General features: G+C 42.5%; 1 protein-coding gene and 1 long non-coding RNA gene across 2 annotated transcripts; one reads left to right on the top strand and one right to left on the bottom strand.

Moving 5' to 3' along the window:
- Window positions 1–62: 62 nt before the first annotated feature.
- Window positions 63–10,752, bottom strand: LOC111850396 (sodium-dependent neutral amino acid transporter B(0)AT3-like). Its single transcript, XM_023824255.2, has 12 exons — window positions 10,451–10,752; window positions 7,075–7,215; window positions 5,943–6,080; window positions 5,642–5,823; window positions 5,340–5,450; window positions 4,770–4,882; window positions 4,443–4,571; window positions 3,802–3,958; window positions 3,353–3,557; window positions 2,664–2,823; window positions 1,816–1,978; window positions 63–904 (listed from the first exon to the last, which is right to left on the bottom strand). Exons 1-12 carry the CDS (start codon window positions 10,626–10,628, stop codon window positions 683–685), a joined length of 1,899 nt encoding a protein of 632 aa, XP_023680023.1. The 5' UTR covers window positions 10,629–10,752; the 3' UTR covers window positions 63–682.
- On the top strand, window positions 7,106–10,974 carry LOC111850398 (uncharacterized). The gene is made up of 3 exons (XR_002839780.2): window positions 7,106–7,195; window positions 10,419–10,529; window positions 10,684–10,974. It is a non-coding gene; the product is annotated as an uncharacterized lncRNA (long non-coding RNA).
- Window positions 10,975–15,690: the final 4,716 nt, after the last annotated feature.

Here is a 15,690-nt window from a genome sequence, read left to right as displayed (position 1 = left end):
GGATGGTAATATGAATAATGCAGTCTTATAAATAAAAATATAAAATGATTTAGACATGTGTAGTTGTTCAATTTCAAGTTTTTATTATGTAACATCACTCAGGGGTCCTCTATAGGTATCGCCAATCACAAATCTGAACTATGTCACCTCTGTGTAAACAGACGGACACCGACCTGTTTGCAAAAACAATGATTTTATCAAACTTCACCAAATAATCCATCATATCGTTATTCCCATACGATGCGAAGATCCTCAGCTTCACAACACCTTGCTGGGCTGATTTCTTACTCTAAACTGTTTATTCTGTACCCTGCACCATCATCGCTGTCATCACAGAATCCATCACAGAATGAGCAGCCGCTGAGAGAAGACGAAGCCAAAGATCTGTGAAAGATCTGCGAAAATCCATTCAAGCGCGTCTACCTCTTACAGAGAACCTGAAAAAGGTGATATTTTGTGGCTAATGCTTACCACAGACGACCAGTCAGTATTATCTTAAGGAAATACAATTGTTTTCCTGATGAACATCAAACGTGCAAACGTCTAATCATAGATGGAATACTCATCCTTGTGTAATCAGACATTCTGGGCTTTCAATCTTCTTAGCACACAGATGAAAGGGAAAGAAAAATATCATTGAGCTTGTGTCCCAGTAGTCATCTTCCCTGGAATTAAGATCGTATTATATTTCCATTTTGACTACAGAAATCTGTGTATCTGGGCTGTATCCTTCATTGTCATAGGGGTTACTGTGCAGCCGGCCCATCAGCCACTTCTTCAGGAAGAGGATGAACTTGTAGAGCGCCACCAGAGGGATGGGGAGACATGGCATGCTGGCCAGCAGGACGCAGATGGCAAACACCCATTTGGGATACGGGAGCACCTGCTCAAGCGGGAAGTCCACCTGCGTGTGAAGAAGAGGATGCTGGGTAATGATCCGAGAGCGGGACTGTCACCGGGTTGGCTGCAAATGGCACGGTCATAGACTGTCCTAATACTTCCTGTCAAATTTGTGATCCCACAATACTATAAAATGAATGGATGAGGAATTTGTGAGTCCAGTACCTAAAATATTGTATTTAACTTAATAAATTGTAAATTAAGGCACTGCATGAAATTATTTTTACTTATATGGTGAATTGTATTTACATGTTGGCACTAGTATTATCTTTTTAAAAAATTCCCCCTTTTCAATAAAGTACACATTACCTGTCAAAAGCTTTTGCACATAATGAGATTTTCTACATTTGCATGTTATTCACTTAACATTTGCTAAAATTGCACTGAATTTTCTTTGCTAACAAATTCACAATATGCTCACCGTTTGAGTACCTTTAGTAGCAAGAAAATACCAGACGTTTGATTCATCAGAGTTTCCTCCTCTAGCAGGTACCAGCAGAGAAAATCTGAGGCATCCTCTCCACAAGAAACATTAAATAACCAGTGCATTTAAGGTTAAGGAAGAGCCTAGAGTTTGACTGTGCCATCTCCACACAGCCAGTTAATAGGATGTCAGAGATGCACTGTTACATACTCTCTCCATGTTATAAAGAAAACTTGTTTTATTTCACTTATATTTTCATCTATAGCTGCTCACTCAACATTCCAATGCTTTACAATTTATGAAAAAACATGGAAAAGTAGCAAAAACATATGATGTGCAAAAACACCTGACTGGTAGCGTATCTCATTGTATTTTGTCTTGCCGTATCTACTATGAGGTGAAATGAATGCATGAGACTGCACAGATTTTCATACTGAAGAACTATCACAGCCTTTGCTCTGTGGCATAGTGACCCAATGTGGCCAACTTACATAGTTTGGGTTCCAGGCGGCGTAAGTCGGCTGTTGCTCGGCCTGGACCACCACGTATGCCACAAAGACCACCAGCAGCATGAGAGGGCTGATAACCCTCCAGTTGGCCTGCCAGTAAAGGTTAGGCCTTCGACCCGTCATGTACTCGATGTCTTCGCTGAACCTAACACCACAAAGGAACAATATAATGCTTCCAGCTGAAGTATGTTCTGGATTTCCTCATTTGATGTGGCATTAGTGATGGCAGAATTACCATGTATCATAAATCACTACGTGATTTAAGATGATGATAAACAACGGAATTAACCCAAAAGTGTTTCACACTAAATGGTGTTAGGTAGGGATGGTCAAAGGAAACTTCATGAACCAATAGATGGCGCTCTTAGCTTTAGAGAGTGCTTTCAGCCCTTTTGAACAGACGACACCATCTAGTGGTGTCAGAAAATACAGCAAACGGCTCATGCAGCTTCATTGGGCCAACACTAAGTGTTAGGGACTCACTTATCCTCTAGAGGGCAGTGTACCTCACTGCTGATTCTGTCTGTAGACACGACTTCTGTCACTAAGCAGCCAGGGGAAATACAGCACTATGCTACCTCCTCCTTCCTTGCTTCAGAAATGTTGTGCTTCTTCAAGTTTTACTTATTATTATTAAGACTCCTTGCTTTAGCCTATGACCAGAGTTCCTGCTCCTTCCCACAGTACCTTGTCTCTTACTCATGTTGATCTTCACCTAACTCTGTCTTCCCTCTTCTACCCTGTCATTGCTCTGTTTGTATTCATGTGAAGTTCCATTTGCACACATTAACCTGACAGTGTCTAATCACTGACAACACAAAAACACTTACTTGTTCATTCCATAGATGTACACCACTGCGGTGATCTCAAAGAAGGCAATGATGAGCAAAGGCAAGGAACCAACGTAGCCATTGAAAATCTCTAGCCAATAGTTTCCTGAGCCCATTGTAAATATTAGGGCCAAAACAAATGAGACCATACACATCATCCCTATGGGGAGAAAGAATTGTTGTAAGCAGATGGGTGTAGCATTAGTTAATTAGCTCATACTAATATAACCATTCTGGGGCAGCATGATGGTGCAGTGGTTAGCACTGCAGGGCGGCGTGGTGGTGCAGTGGTTAGCACTGTAACCTCACACCTGTGAGACTTGGGTTCAAGTCTCCGCCTGGGTCACATGTGTGTGGAGTTTGCTTGTTCTCCCCCTGTGTCGTTGTGGGGTTTCCTCCAAGTACTCTGGTTCCACCCCCCCACAGTACAAAGACATGCTGAAGCTAATTGGAGTTACTAAAATTGCCCATAGGTGTGAGTGTTGGGCTGGCCCCCCATCCTGGGTTGTTCCCCACCTTGTGCCTGTAGGTTCTGGGGCCCCCATGACCCAGAAGGATAAGCAGTTTGGAAAATGGATGGATGGATAGATGGCTAGTAATATATCCATTATGGTCAAAGTCAGGATGGGAAATACATTAGATTTGGTTTTTGTGCATTAGAGTCAGCCTGTCATTACTTTTACTTGTACCTGTAAAGATCTCCTTAGGGATGCATCTGGGCACCATTTTCATGTCCAGAAGGGGTGTGAGGACACCTTCCAGGTTCCCAAACATGGAGGACAGACCCAGGCTGAAGAGCATGATGAAGAAGAGCACAGCCCACACCTGGGAGCCCGGCATCTTGATCACTGCCTCAGTGAAGACTATGAAGGCCAAGCCAGTGCCTGAGGCACTCTGGGTAGGGAAGAAAGATCAACAATCTCATATATGCACATATACACAGAGCGACGCATTCTGTCAGGCCATACACACAGAGGCAGCAAAGGCATGGCCCCATGTTCAAAAAAACTTCAAAAAATGGTAGAAAGTTATTCAAGTCTTTAATGCCTAATATTTGAATGTCTCAAACAATCCACTCAAGTGAGATATGCTTACTGATTATACTTCTCTGAGGATGAAGTAGTAGGTTAAAAATTACCTGGTCAAGAAAAGTTTGAAGATTGCAGACTTTCAGGTGCAGGTCGGCCACTTGAACGGGATGTGATTCATTCAGGTGGGCAAGCCAGCTGTCATAGTTCTCCAGAGTTATGTTCTGATCTCCAATGTTAAACGCATTCGTCAGGGACAGAATGTTCCTGAAAAACGTTCAGTACACATAATCTGTGTGTTATTCAGATAAACTTTATTCACCTGACCAGGAATTTCAGGAGAAATTCAACTATTGTGATACAACCTTAATATAAGACTATTACACATTTTTATCATTATATTAGCAAACCCTAAGTTTGCGTAATGACATTTGTGACTGTATTCCTTTATGTGCAACTGCCTGCCTGCAAAGAATTAAAATCAAACTACTGTCAATGCTTCAGTCATTTAAACAAAGTATACTTTTTATAGAAACATCAGCAAATATGAGGCACTAATTACTAATGTAGCACTAATTACTACAACAGTATTGTGCATCTTTTCTGAATAAACTATATCTTCCAACTACTGATAATTCACTTGGGTTTCACTCCTCTGAAGAATCCTGTTAGCTTTTTAGCTGGAATATTATTATTACATAAAATCTCTAATGCACGATGCTCTATGTATCTTTAAAATGTTGCAGCTCACCCATTGAGGCAATCCTCAAAGTTACTCTTGGCCTTAAAACCAAGAATTGCAAATATGGGAATTGAAGCATAGATGGAGGTGGCACTATTTACACAGCCCACGATCAGAGCATCTCGTTCACAGTTGTTTCTGAAAGACAGGACATGGCATTAACCATGACTGAGAGCATGGATTTTTACAGTATATTACAACAGGTGAGTCAAACACTCAAACAATGTCTGTCAATTAACTCCAGAACCTTTGTTTACTGGCTGGATATTTTGCCTCTAAAATGGATGTGTAAAAAAGATGCTGCTTTGATGTTTTCCCCCTGTGGGTCTGTCTTACTTCTGAGGGTTGTAGCTGGAGAAGGCGATGAGCCCCCCGAAAGCCAAGGAGAGGGAGAAGAATATCTGTGTGGCTGCATCCAGCCAAACTTTGGGGTTCTTCAGGATTTCCCACTGCCGTGAAAAGAAGTCTGCTTCTCAGGTGCCGCTTATGCATGAAATATTTACTGAACACCCATTAAGAATTTATTCCAGGATTGTTTTCTTTGCATATAATAGTGGCACGTTATTGACCCCCCAAAGGGAAAATTCTCTCTTTGCCTACCCCATCTTGCTCTCCAAGACACACAGACACATATGTAGGTGAGAATAACCTCAATGGAAAAGCCACCTGGCTAGAAGTCTCTGAAAAAGGTCTGCTGTGTTGGACAGGGGGTGTGGGGGACCCCGGGCATCGCCATAAGAGAGAAAATACGTGTTTGGGGGCTCCCCCGTAAAATTCAGTTAAGGGTCATAATTCAGTGATACTCCCTGGTCAACAAATTCTACTGCAGCCACATCTACTCCAATCAACAGCCCTCCACCAGGGGATCCCCGAGACCTCTGACGCAATTCGGACACCGGCACTGACCTGGGGCGTGAAGAGGTACTGCAGGCCAGCAGTGGCCCCCGGCAGAGTCAGTGCCCTGATGAGGAAGATGGTGAGCACGAGGTAGGGGAAGGTGGCCGTGATGTACACCGCCTGCGCAGACACAGCAGAACAACAAGACCGTCTGTTTCCTGAGCCAAAGGCCGGGAACAAACCGCGCGGGAAGCAAGGTGTGAGAGCTGCCAAAAAGCCTCTAAAAAGAGGCTAAATGTGCCCATGGTTGAGTCACAATCGAGTCATACAGAGTCTATGAATTATATCACCTACTGGGAAGCCTTGCCTACCTTGCCTATAGTCTCAATACCGCGAATGAAGCAAATGTAGACGATACCCCAGGCTGTAGCCATACATATCACAAGCCACCACTGCAGAGAGCCGCTGGTCTCGATGTCGGGGGTGATGTTCAGTGTCTCCCGGTACCAGAAGTAGTTCACCGGTGTGCTCATCTCGCATTCCTTCACATATGCTGAAACACGGCGGCAGAATTTTAAATATGCATCACTGCCTTTAGTACAAAGAGACAAGAGACAGAGTGGTGACCTTAAAAGGAAGTTGATTGTATGCTGGTATCCTTGAAGGGTTTACCTGTGTGGTTGCTTAGGACAGGACAATCCCTCCATGGAAGTGGGTCTTGAAAGGAGTTGAAGAAGTACCACAGGACCCAGGCCAGAATGGTGTTGTAGAACAGACCCACCAAGAAAGACACTATCATAGAAGCCATGCCTGTGGGGAGTTATAGCTCCATGAAGCATCGGAGGAGTATGTAACCAAGCAGACCACCCTATGCAGTGACAATGCATACAAGCCGCAGCCTGAAGCCTCTCACTGGCAGCATAATGCACAAGCAGACCACCCTATAGAGTGATAATGCATACAAGCTGCAGCCTGAAGCCTCTCACTGGCAGCATAATGCACAAGCCGACCACCCTATGCAGTGACAATGCATACAAGCTGCAGCCTGAAGCCTCTCACTGGCAGCATAATGCACAAGCAGACCACCCTATAGAGTGACAATGCATACAAGCTGCAGCCTGAAGCCTCTCACTGGCAGCATAATGCACAAGCCGACCACCCTATGCAGTGACAATGCATACAAGCTGCAGCCTGAAGCCTCTCACTGGCAGCATAATGCACAAGCAGACCACCCTATGCAGTGACAATGCATACAAGCTGCAGCCTGAAGCCTCTCACTGGCAGCATAATGCACAAGCAGACCACCCTATAGAGTGATAATGCATACAAGCTGCAGCCTGAAGCCTCTCACTGGCAGTATAATGCACAAGCAGACCACCCTATACAGTGACAATGCATACAAGCTGCAGCCTGAAGCCTCTCACTGGCAGCATAATGCACAAGCAGACCACCCTACAGAGTGATAATGCATACAAGCTGCAGCCTGAAGCCTCTCACTGGCAGCATAATGCACAAGCAGACCACCCTATACAGTGACAATGCATACAAGCTGCAGCCTGAAGCCTCTCACTGGCAGCACAAGGCACAAGGCAGGAATGCACACTGGATGGGGAGTCCATTACAGGAACACATGTATACACACTATGAGTAATTTATATCTTTGGACTATGGATCAGAACTGACATATCCAACAAGATATCCTGGTCAGGGTTGTAGGAATAATATTAATCACATTATATATGTATTATACAATACGTATACTAGAAATATAAGAAATATGTGATAAGATGGTTGAGTCGCGTACCCACGCCTCCGAGGTAGGGGGAGATAGAGTACCAGACCCCAATGCTCCCCGTGCGGAGCCGCTGTCCTATGGCCAGCTCCAGGTGGAGAAGGGGAAGTCCTTCGAAGACCAGCGCGATCAGGTAAGGGATCAGGAAAGCGCCTGCAAGGGGAGCCGCGTGTAACACATGGTGTTATTCAGTCACGTTACTGAGATTGCAGATACATTCTCCTATCGTTTTAAACAAACGCTTCGCTGGGGGTGTTCATAAGGGTAAACCTCCGCAGAAAGTTGCTGAAGCGTTTGTTTCTCCACTCCGCTCAGCTGTCTATGTTATCTCAGTCCCGGTCACGCCTTTTAGATAAAAAACGAATTGTATGTTCGTGTCCTTTCAGTTGTCCGCGTTTTTCACGGTAGTAAGGAACAGATTATTCCTTCTGTTTTGATTGCGCGGAACATTTTAATAACGATTGTTTCTGCAGTTTGTGTGCGCAGAACAAGTACAGCAAAATCACGCTTGATAGTTGATATGTGCCTACAGGTAACCATAGTTACAAAATAGGTACACGGGGGTAAAACTGAATTGCTGTTTGTGTTTCCATTAAACTACCTAGCTAACATTAAGTAACGCACAAGTAGTCGTTTATGGCAAGCCGTTTTAACATTTAATAAAGTCACACTCATATCCGTAATTACATTTTACATATTTACAATAGCTTTTCTCCTAGTCAAAAGTGTATTCTTGATAGTGAAAAACAGCATTTCAGATATCCACAATGGGATTCTTCCTATCCACAATTGTCATTTCAGATATCCACATCGTCATTCCTCCTAGGAGAAATTACGTCACTTTTGCCATTCATGTCTATTGGGCTTTTAATTTCAGATATCCAGAATATTCATTCTGGATATCTGCAATTGAATTCTTACTAGGAAAAACTCCCATTTCAGATATCTACAATCCAATTGTTACTAGTCATAATTTTAATTTTGGATATCCAAAAGGATACCACCATTTTAGATATCCATAATGTAATTTCAAATATCCGAAAGGATACCACCATTTTAGATATCCGAAATCAATTGTAACAAAATACTTTGAGAGATTGTATTTTATGTATGTAAAATACTTAATAAAATGTCATTTTAAGAACCTTCAGCACCAGGCATACAGTAGATATCCTTTGGCAGTAATCTAATGAAAGAAGCTGCTTTGGAGATCGGTGCATATTGCCTTAACGTAAAGTATGTAGTAAAATATTGGCATATATTGCTGACTGAATGTCAGTATAGAACAGGAAAAAACAGCGTCTAGCAAACTGCAGTGCCATGCTCTGACATAACACGCATGTAAATTAACACCTTGCTGAATTAAGTTCTTAAACATCTTTTTTTTTCATTTGTGCTTTTGATAAGAATTTTGCACTGACTTAAAAAGTTTTCATTTCTAACCATGGCAATCGCTTGTTTAAATTCTCTGTCTTAACTGACCCGTAACCGTAGTCCAAGCCCCCACTAAATAAATGAGCAACTCATTAGACCCTTGGAATCGTGATATTCCCATGTATGGTGTGCCCCTGTGATTAAGGGCTTTAGTCATAAAGTGTGCTCCATTTATTTTATTTTGATTTAATTTGTTTCGGTGCACGTTCTTGCTCTGTTGACCTGTACATCTGAATTCTTCAGGACTTCATCACTCTTGTCTGTTTTACGCTTACCCATGTGTATGTGGGTGGGCACTTCAGTCACTCGCCTAAAAGGCCATATGATTTGGCTCATTGATTCTCACCTCTGCCACCTGCACCCATGAATAGGCCATGCACTGCTGCATGTGTGAATAGCATGCACAGGTGACTGCATGCATCTGTCTAAGCTGTTCATGCATCATTTGCATTGTATTCTCCTGCTAGCTTTGAATTTAAGTAAGTATTAGTCAGATTCATATGTCTGGGTTCAGTGATTTACTTTTAATGTATTCTGCAAAGTACTTTTTAATAATAACATAATGTTTAGATATGCAATAAGGACAGAAAGTAAAATCAACACAAGCTTCCAGATTTTGCCATCAGTGTTGAGTGTCAGGGTTGTAAAACATTACTGAGCTTCATTCAATTCTGAACCCCCATGGAATATAAAGTATAGCAAGGAGCGTGTGTATGGCGGGCTTTACGCCAAAACATAGCACAAAACCAACAAGCACCCATTTGAATGTTAGCCACATGAGCTTAGCATCTTCAGGTCTCCTTAGCAAGCAATTTTGGCAGAACCACTCAGAGATGTATCAGCCGTAGAGAGGAGCATTGTCTGTGGTGGTTCTTAGCGGTGAATGTGACACGGGTGGGCGTACAGACTGCTTATGATATAATACCTTAATGCAGAATTTAAAAAAAAATCTGATACTCTTTCCAGAGTAAGAAGTATTATAAGAGGTGTTGGAAGGGTCTGAAATACCCTGGGAGATTCAGGGGGCCCGGCACCTTGTTGGGGCCTCAAAGTCTAATGGCGCCCCTTCTGGCAAAACCTACCACGGCGAACCCCAGATTGAAATTGGCAACCCTAGCGGGGGGCCCAAGGTGACATTTTGTCATGGGGGCCAGAATGTCTAACTGCGCCCATGATTATATTGCTGTTGTATATGGTACGAGTTAGAGCAAAGTCAGATGTATCAGTAAAACCTGTATTTTCATAGATTTTTTTATTGATTTTCTTTCAAAGCAGCTAGTATCTTAGAAGGTGAGGCAGTAACTTCTAAATCCGCATATGATACGGGAAGAACGTTCAACCCAGAATGTTCTGTTTGTTCTTGACAGCCCAAAAAGGGCTAGATTCAAAAGTAAGAATATGCATTTTATTTATTTATTTTCCTTTTCCCAAGCATAATAAAAATTGTAAATGTGGTGGTGTGCTTTAATAGTTTATGGTATGTTATTGCTCTTTTTTCATATATAGACTTGCTTTATTGATACCAAGGTACAATTTCCTAAAGAAGACACAAATATTTTACCTGACAAACTGTTAATCTTTTGCTATGAAATCTTTTAAAAATATATAAGTTCTTAGGGTATTTACATGAAATGTTAATCAACTGGTCAAGCAATTTAATTGGTTCTTGTATTAACTGTAGTAAGTTGTAGTAAATTAAGCAGCTATTTAGTTATGAGACACATTGAATTTTACTAGGAATTTTTCTTGCCTTCCCTCAAAATATAAATCCAGAACCCACATTTCAAAATCTATATCTATAGATCTATATCTATTTTATCTAGATCTATATTTGATGTTCCTTTAAAAAAATGAGAGAAACCCATACACAGTTTGGATGGGAGTTTGTGATTCTAGCAGCATTTGACCTGCTTTCTATGCAGAGTACATGATGGGGAATATTCAGCCCACTCACCTCCTCCGTAGACTTGGCACAGGTACGGAAACCTCCAGACGTTGCCCAGCCCCACAGCAAATCCAATACAAGTGAGCAGGTACTGGATCTTATTGTCCCACTTGGGACGTTCCTCCCCAGCCTTCACCTCTCCTGCCTTGGTCATGTCTGCAGGGTCGCCTGACTTTTCTGTGCTCATGGTGATGATGTTCAGATCACACAGCGGTGTCTCCTTGTGGGCTCCTGTGTTTCAGTTTGAAGGAGTCTCTGAAGTGTCTCAAACCTTGGAATACCTGCTGATTATTTCCCTTCGTCTGAGTGGGGTGGAGTCTCAGATCTACATCTCAAGGTCTCTGCTGTTGACTTCCCCTAGAGGAGGATCAAGTATTTCAGCAGGAAGGAAATGATGAACGGAACCAATTATTCGATTATTCAAACAGTCGGTATTGTTTCCTCAGCAAAGCTTAATGTATAAATAATTTGTGATTATTATGAAATAGCAAACCAGTATGATTATATGAATGGCGATTAAAAAAAAAAATGCGTGTAAACTGTTTCACCAGTATGTTTTTGAATGTCATTTAACAAGACCTTCAACAAGGTTTTAAAAATATAATGTGAATACGGTTAGTATGTACATTTTTAAATGCATATATCTTACCGTATGGCTTATGATAACTTTTACACATTTATTCATGTTAATTTTTTACTGGGAAAATTCATATTTAGCATCTATGTCCAAGGGTGCAAGGAAGGGTCTTTCTTGGGATGTAACCCTGCAACCTTCAGGTTTGGTCTAGCTTGAGTAAAACATCTGCTGTCATGTGATGGAGTCGCTTGAAATCGGTAGCGACCACGGTTACTTAGCTGAATGGACTGTGCTGGTCAATGACGCGATGTCAAAAGGTAATGATGAAGGAGACCGTTTAATGTGAGAAGCGTGGATGACTTAGAAACAAGCCACGTACTATTACCCACTTCTCTCTAAAAGTCACTGGTCATACAGCACCCTAAGGGAACATTATAGTTCAGGCAAGCCCGTATCCGAAAGCTGTTTATCTGTCATGCTTTTATACAAGACGTTTTGTAAGCTGCACGTTATTACCCCCCCGTATTGTAAATGGGAATTGATTCGTCGTATTGCGGATGTCCCAGGCTGGAAGCGCGCTGCAGCGCTCTCCTTATCTCCTGCTCCTGTCTCTCCAGCTATAGGCGGTAAGGTCCCCGCCCCGGACATCCCCGCGGCTTGGCAGTGCGGGGGTTTGCTCCGCCGGAGGACTCCGCTAATCCTGAGTAACGATTCGGAGAAGGGTTGATGCTGGACGCCCTTCTTTCTGGAATGCAAGCTAACATTGAAGTACCATCCGATGAAAGAGTATGCAATCGCTGGCAGCGTATTTAAATGGGTGCGAACTGGAGGACAGCACAGTAGAGGCAGAGCTGATAAGTGAAATCGTCATGCTGTTCGAAGATAACTGCCACGCACATAATAGAGAGCTCTGAGCTCTTAGCAGACATTGGGTTGAAATCGATTTTTTATATATCCAGCACAGATTAGAAAAGAGAAATGGCTTTAGGGCCGTGAGTATTTACATTTATATAAGATTTATTTTATGTAGCAGACCCTTTTGTCCAGACCAACGTACAAGTAAGGTGTCAAGTGTCAAGGCGTAAGTGCAGCTAGGCTGAGCTACCAGTGAATGTCCAGGTACAAGTGCAAACAGCACTGGAGCAAGAGCTACACTGCATCTTCCAATACAGCAAGACCCTATTCAATAACCAGAAGATCAACATTAAAAGCGTTCATGGAACATGGAGTGGTGTATCTTACTGTATAGGGGTATAGGCATGGGCGTAAATTACGTGGGGGATGGGGGGGTTGTAGCCCCCCCCAAAAAATCAAAACCAGCTAATACAACCCCCCCAATAATCATGTTTCCCCCATAATGGGCGGAGACCTCAACCCCCCCAATGTTCCAGCCAAAGTTACGCCCTTGGGTATAGGGGTAACAGGCTAGGGCTTTTGGTACATGAAAATGTCATTATTTTGCCTGCATACCTTGTGTGTGTAGGCCTACCATAAGATTATATTTATGGGCCAGAGTACCTGCTGTCACTGGTCGACATCAAGCCAATAAGTGTCTTTTGGTTCTCCGGCCTCAGCATCTAACCGGTAGCCAGTCGTGATGACAGTTTATTTACTCAGGCTTACTTATTTCATTACTCAGAAAGCCTGCATCTAACAGACAGTTAGCCATTTCAATTACACCTGTACATAGATCACGAGGAGGCAATGATTAACCTCCATTCATGCACCCTATGTACAGAAAGCCTACAGCCTATCCCAGAAAGCTCAGACAAGCAGGCCCTGGATGGGATGGAAATCTCCAGGCACCCAATAGGCAATTCAGACACGCCAGGACCCCTTCCTTCATGCGCTTGGGCTGTGGGAGGAAGCCTGTGCCCGGTAGGGTTAGCACCTGCTATTGATTGAACCAACAATGATTAACAGTCAGATAATATTGTTGACACGTAAAATGGCAAACATTTACTGCATGTCACTCATTGGACGTAGATGCTTTAATATTTTTTTTCCATATACCAACTGTAACCAAAATACAGGATTTTTTAATAGTCAAGTTGTTTTGCGGTGTCTCGGCTGGTAGAGCAGTCCTATCTCCTTCAGGTCCTTCTGAGGACCCTTAGCCCCACCAGCTGCAGAGACCCTGGATACCAGCTGATCCTGCCCCAAGCTGTCCTCCTTTGGACAAAAGCATCTGCTAAATATGTCAGTGTGACTGATTTTAAATTATTTTTTTTCTGACTTTAATTTTTTTTGATTGTCAGTATATTGTCAATAGATTGTTTTAGATTGTTAGCATTTTAGTGTGTGTGTGTCAATGACATTTCTGTGCGACCCCTCTGGGGACAAAGAATTGAATTGAATTGAATTGAATTGAATCGAATCTTACTCGACGTTCCCTGTTCACTGTCAGCCTAAACCCTTTCCCCAAGGAGCCTGGTAGGAACAGCACTGCTATACCCTTTCTTTTAAGGAATGAAAACAAACAGGTACCATTTTATGGGCGGGAGTCTTACAATTTCGGCTGTCTGCTGCTGTGGCTGTAGCTGTATGGTGGAAAAGACAGGAACAGAGACAAGAACCATCACTAGGATTTGGGTGGATGTTAATATCGGCATACGGCAAAAAAGCTGCACATGATTCACGGAAAGAGTGTATAATACCAACATTCTTATACACTGGGTTTTGTAAAGGCTACAATGGTCTGACGGATTAAACAAGAGCATCTGAAATTAACGCCAGGATGGATTCCAGCTGGAAAATGAAACATTTTGGAAACACTTACTGATTATTCTACCACTTCTGTACACCTCAGTCTTTGCTTCCGGTTCTCAATGTAAAAATGATTTGCCTAAACACTAGCTGGCAGTGACCACTGTTCTAATTTACTGCGGGGTATTAATTTTAAGTAATTCCAGTTAATTGGCATTCAGGTCCTTTCTGGGACTTGAACTAACTTCCCCTTTTGACCACAGTTTCAGATCTTTCATCTCCACACCCTGCAGCACCCTGTTATAAAGTAGAGGTGCACTTTTCTTAAATGCTTTCTCTGCAAGAATCAGATTTATTTTTTGAATGACGAGAAGTTGCCTTCTGAGATGAATTGCGAGCTTGTTACTGATAAGCTGGCCGGGACACACAGCTCCTAGCACTTAGCCGCAAGCTAAACTGTGTACGCAAGAAATGCGAGATAAGACAGCAGCGTACATAAAAACCGCTGACGCGCGCAGAGTGCGTGATACAGTGTACACGATCTGAGGACATGAGCAGCCCAGAATGAGACGTGGATTTCACACTGTTCTGCCAAATTATACTCGCAAGATAATAGAAATGCAGCAGCAAAAGACTTGGCGAGAAATGCGCTGACCCCCCCCCCCCTCCCCCCCCCCTTCAGGGAGTCAGCATATAGCCACATAAACTATGAAAATCAACATACACAATGTATAGACAAGCTATATGAAAAGAGAAATCATTTTAAGATCACGCAGGTAGGTGGGAACCCAGATATGCCAGCTTCTGTTCGACCAAGAGCTCTGATCTACAGTGGACACTCAGTAAGGATACTGCGAATTTATTTAACAAAAATCATTACTCATCTTATGTTCACAAAAATATGTATCACATTAGAAACAACCAGTGGTTTTAAGTAAACATAAATTTCAAGAAGTAATACACTAAAACCCAAATTATAGTTCTAAAAGAGCTATTCCACTTAAAAATGTTAATTGACAAGCGGTTGCATTGGCTGTTTTTAATCAGTAAAACCTTTGCAATAACATAAAACGCAACATTTGTGTTTAGTATCCCTTTGGGAGCCAGTTACTACAATTGCAATTGATAGCAAAAGGACAGAACTGAATGAATCATTCAAAATGAAAGAAACAATAAAAAGAAAATGTCTGTGTGGAAGATATGTGCAGGTCAAATATTGCATGTCAATGGACTTATGTTATGAAACCAAAAAATTTGCAACATTTTTACGGAATTAAGCAAGCGTCCCAAGACTTTCTGTGAGCGCTGTACTGTATATAATTAATTTAATCTTTATTGTCCCTCATGGGGAAATTCTTTTTACGCCTCCATCAACTTGCTCTTTGTAGAACAAGCTGTCTGTGAAGGGCGGCCACCTGTTGGGGCGCCCAGGGAGCTGGGGGTTAAGGGCCTAACTGTCACTAACTATACGGTGTCCCTCTCTCCCCGGGGGCGGGAAGGTGATGATCAGTGTTTAAGGACAGTGAGCAGGGCAGAGGGCTCCCTTTTCTATGACACGGCACCGCCCCCACCTCAAGGACAAATATGTACCAGTTTGGAGTGTTACTAAGATTCACCGCAAGTGCTATCACCAAAAACAGATAGAGATGCTGTGAATACTGGCATCTTCTCTAACCACATGTGTATGTATCATAACAAATAATGATGTCAGTGCCTTCAGTATTGTTCACGTCTTACTGTAACAGTACTGTTTTAGCAGGGCGAATGGTACTGTGGGTGCCAGTTATTTAATTCAGTCATAATTCCGTGTTATAATTCTCAAATAGAATACACATCTTCTGCTCATTTTGTGTTTTGTTAAGGGCTGATTGATATTTGAGGAACACTGTGTTGTTTGGGGGCAGAATTGTAAGAAGCGCTGTCTTCTTCTCTCTGAAGACCAGATGTCCTCTGTTCTCAGTAACCT

The sequence above is a fragment of the Paramormyrops kingsleyae genome, chromosome 9 (genome assembly GCF_048594095.1).
Source record: "Paramormyrops kingsleyae isolate MSU_618 chromosome 9, PKINGS_0.4, whole genome shotgun sequence".
Classification (NCBI taxonomy): Eukaryota; Metazoa; Chordata; class Actinopteri; order Osteoglossiformes; family Mormyridae; genus Paramormyrops; species Paramormyrops kingsleyae.
Note: the sequence above shows the minus strand (reverse complement) of the source record. Positions and strands in the feature narration are given on the sequence as shown.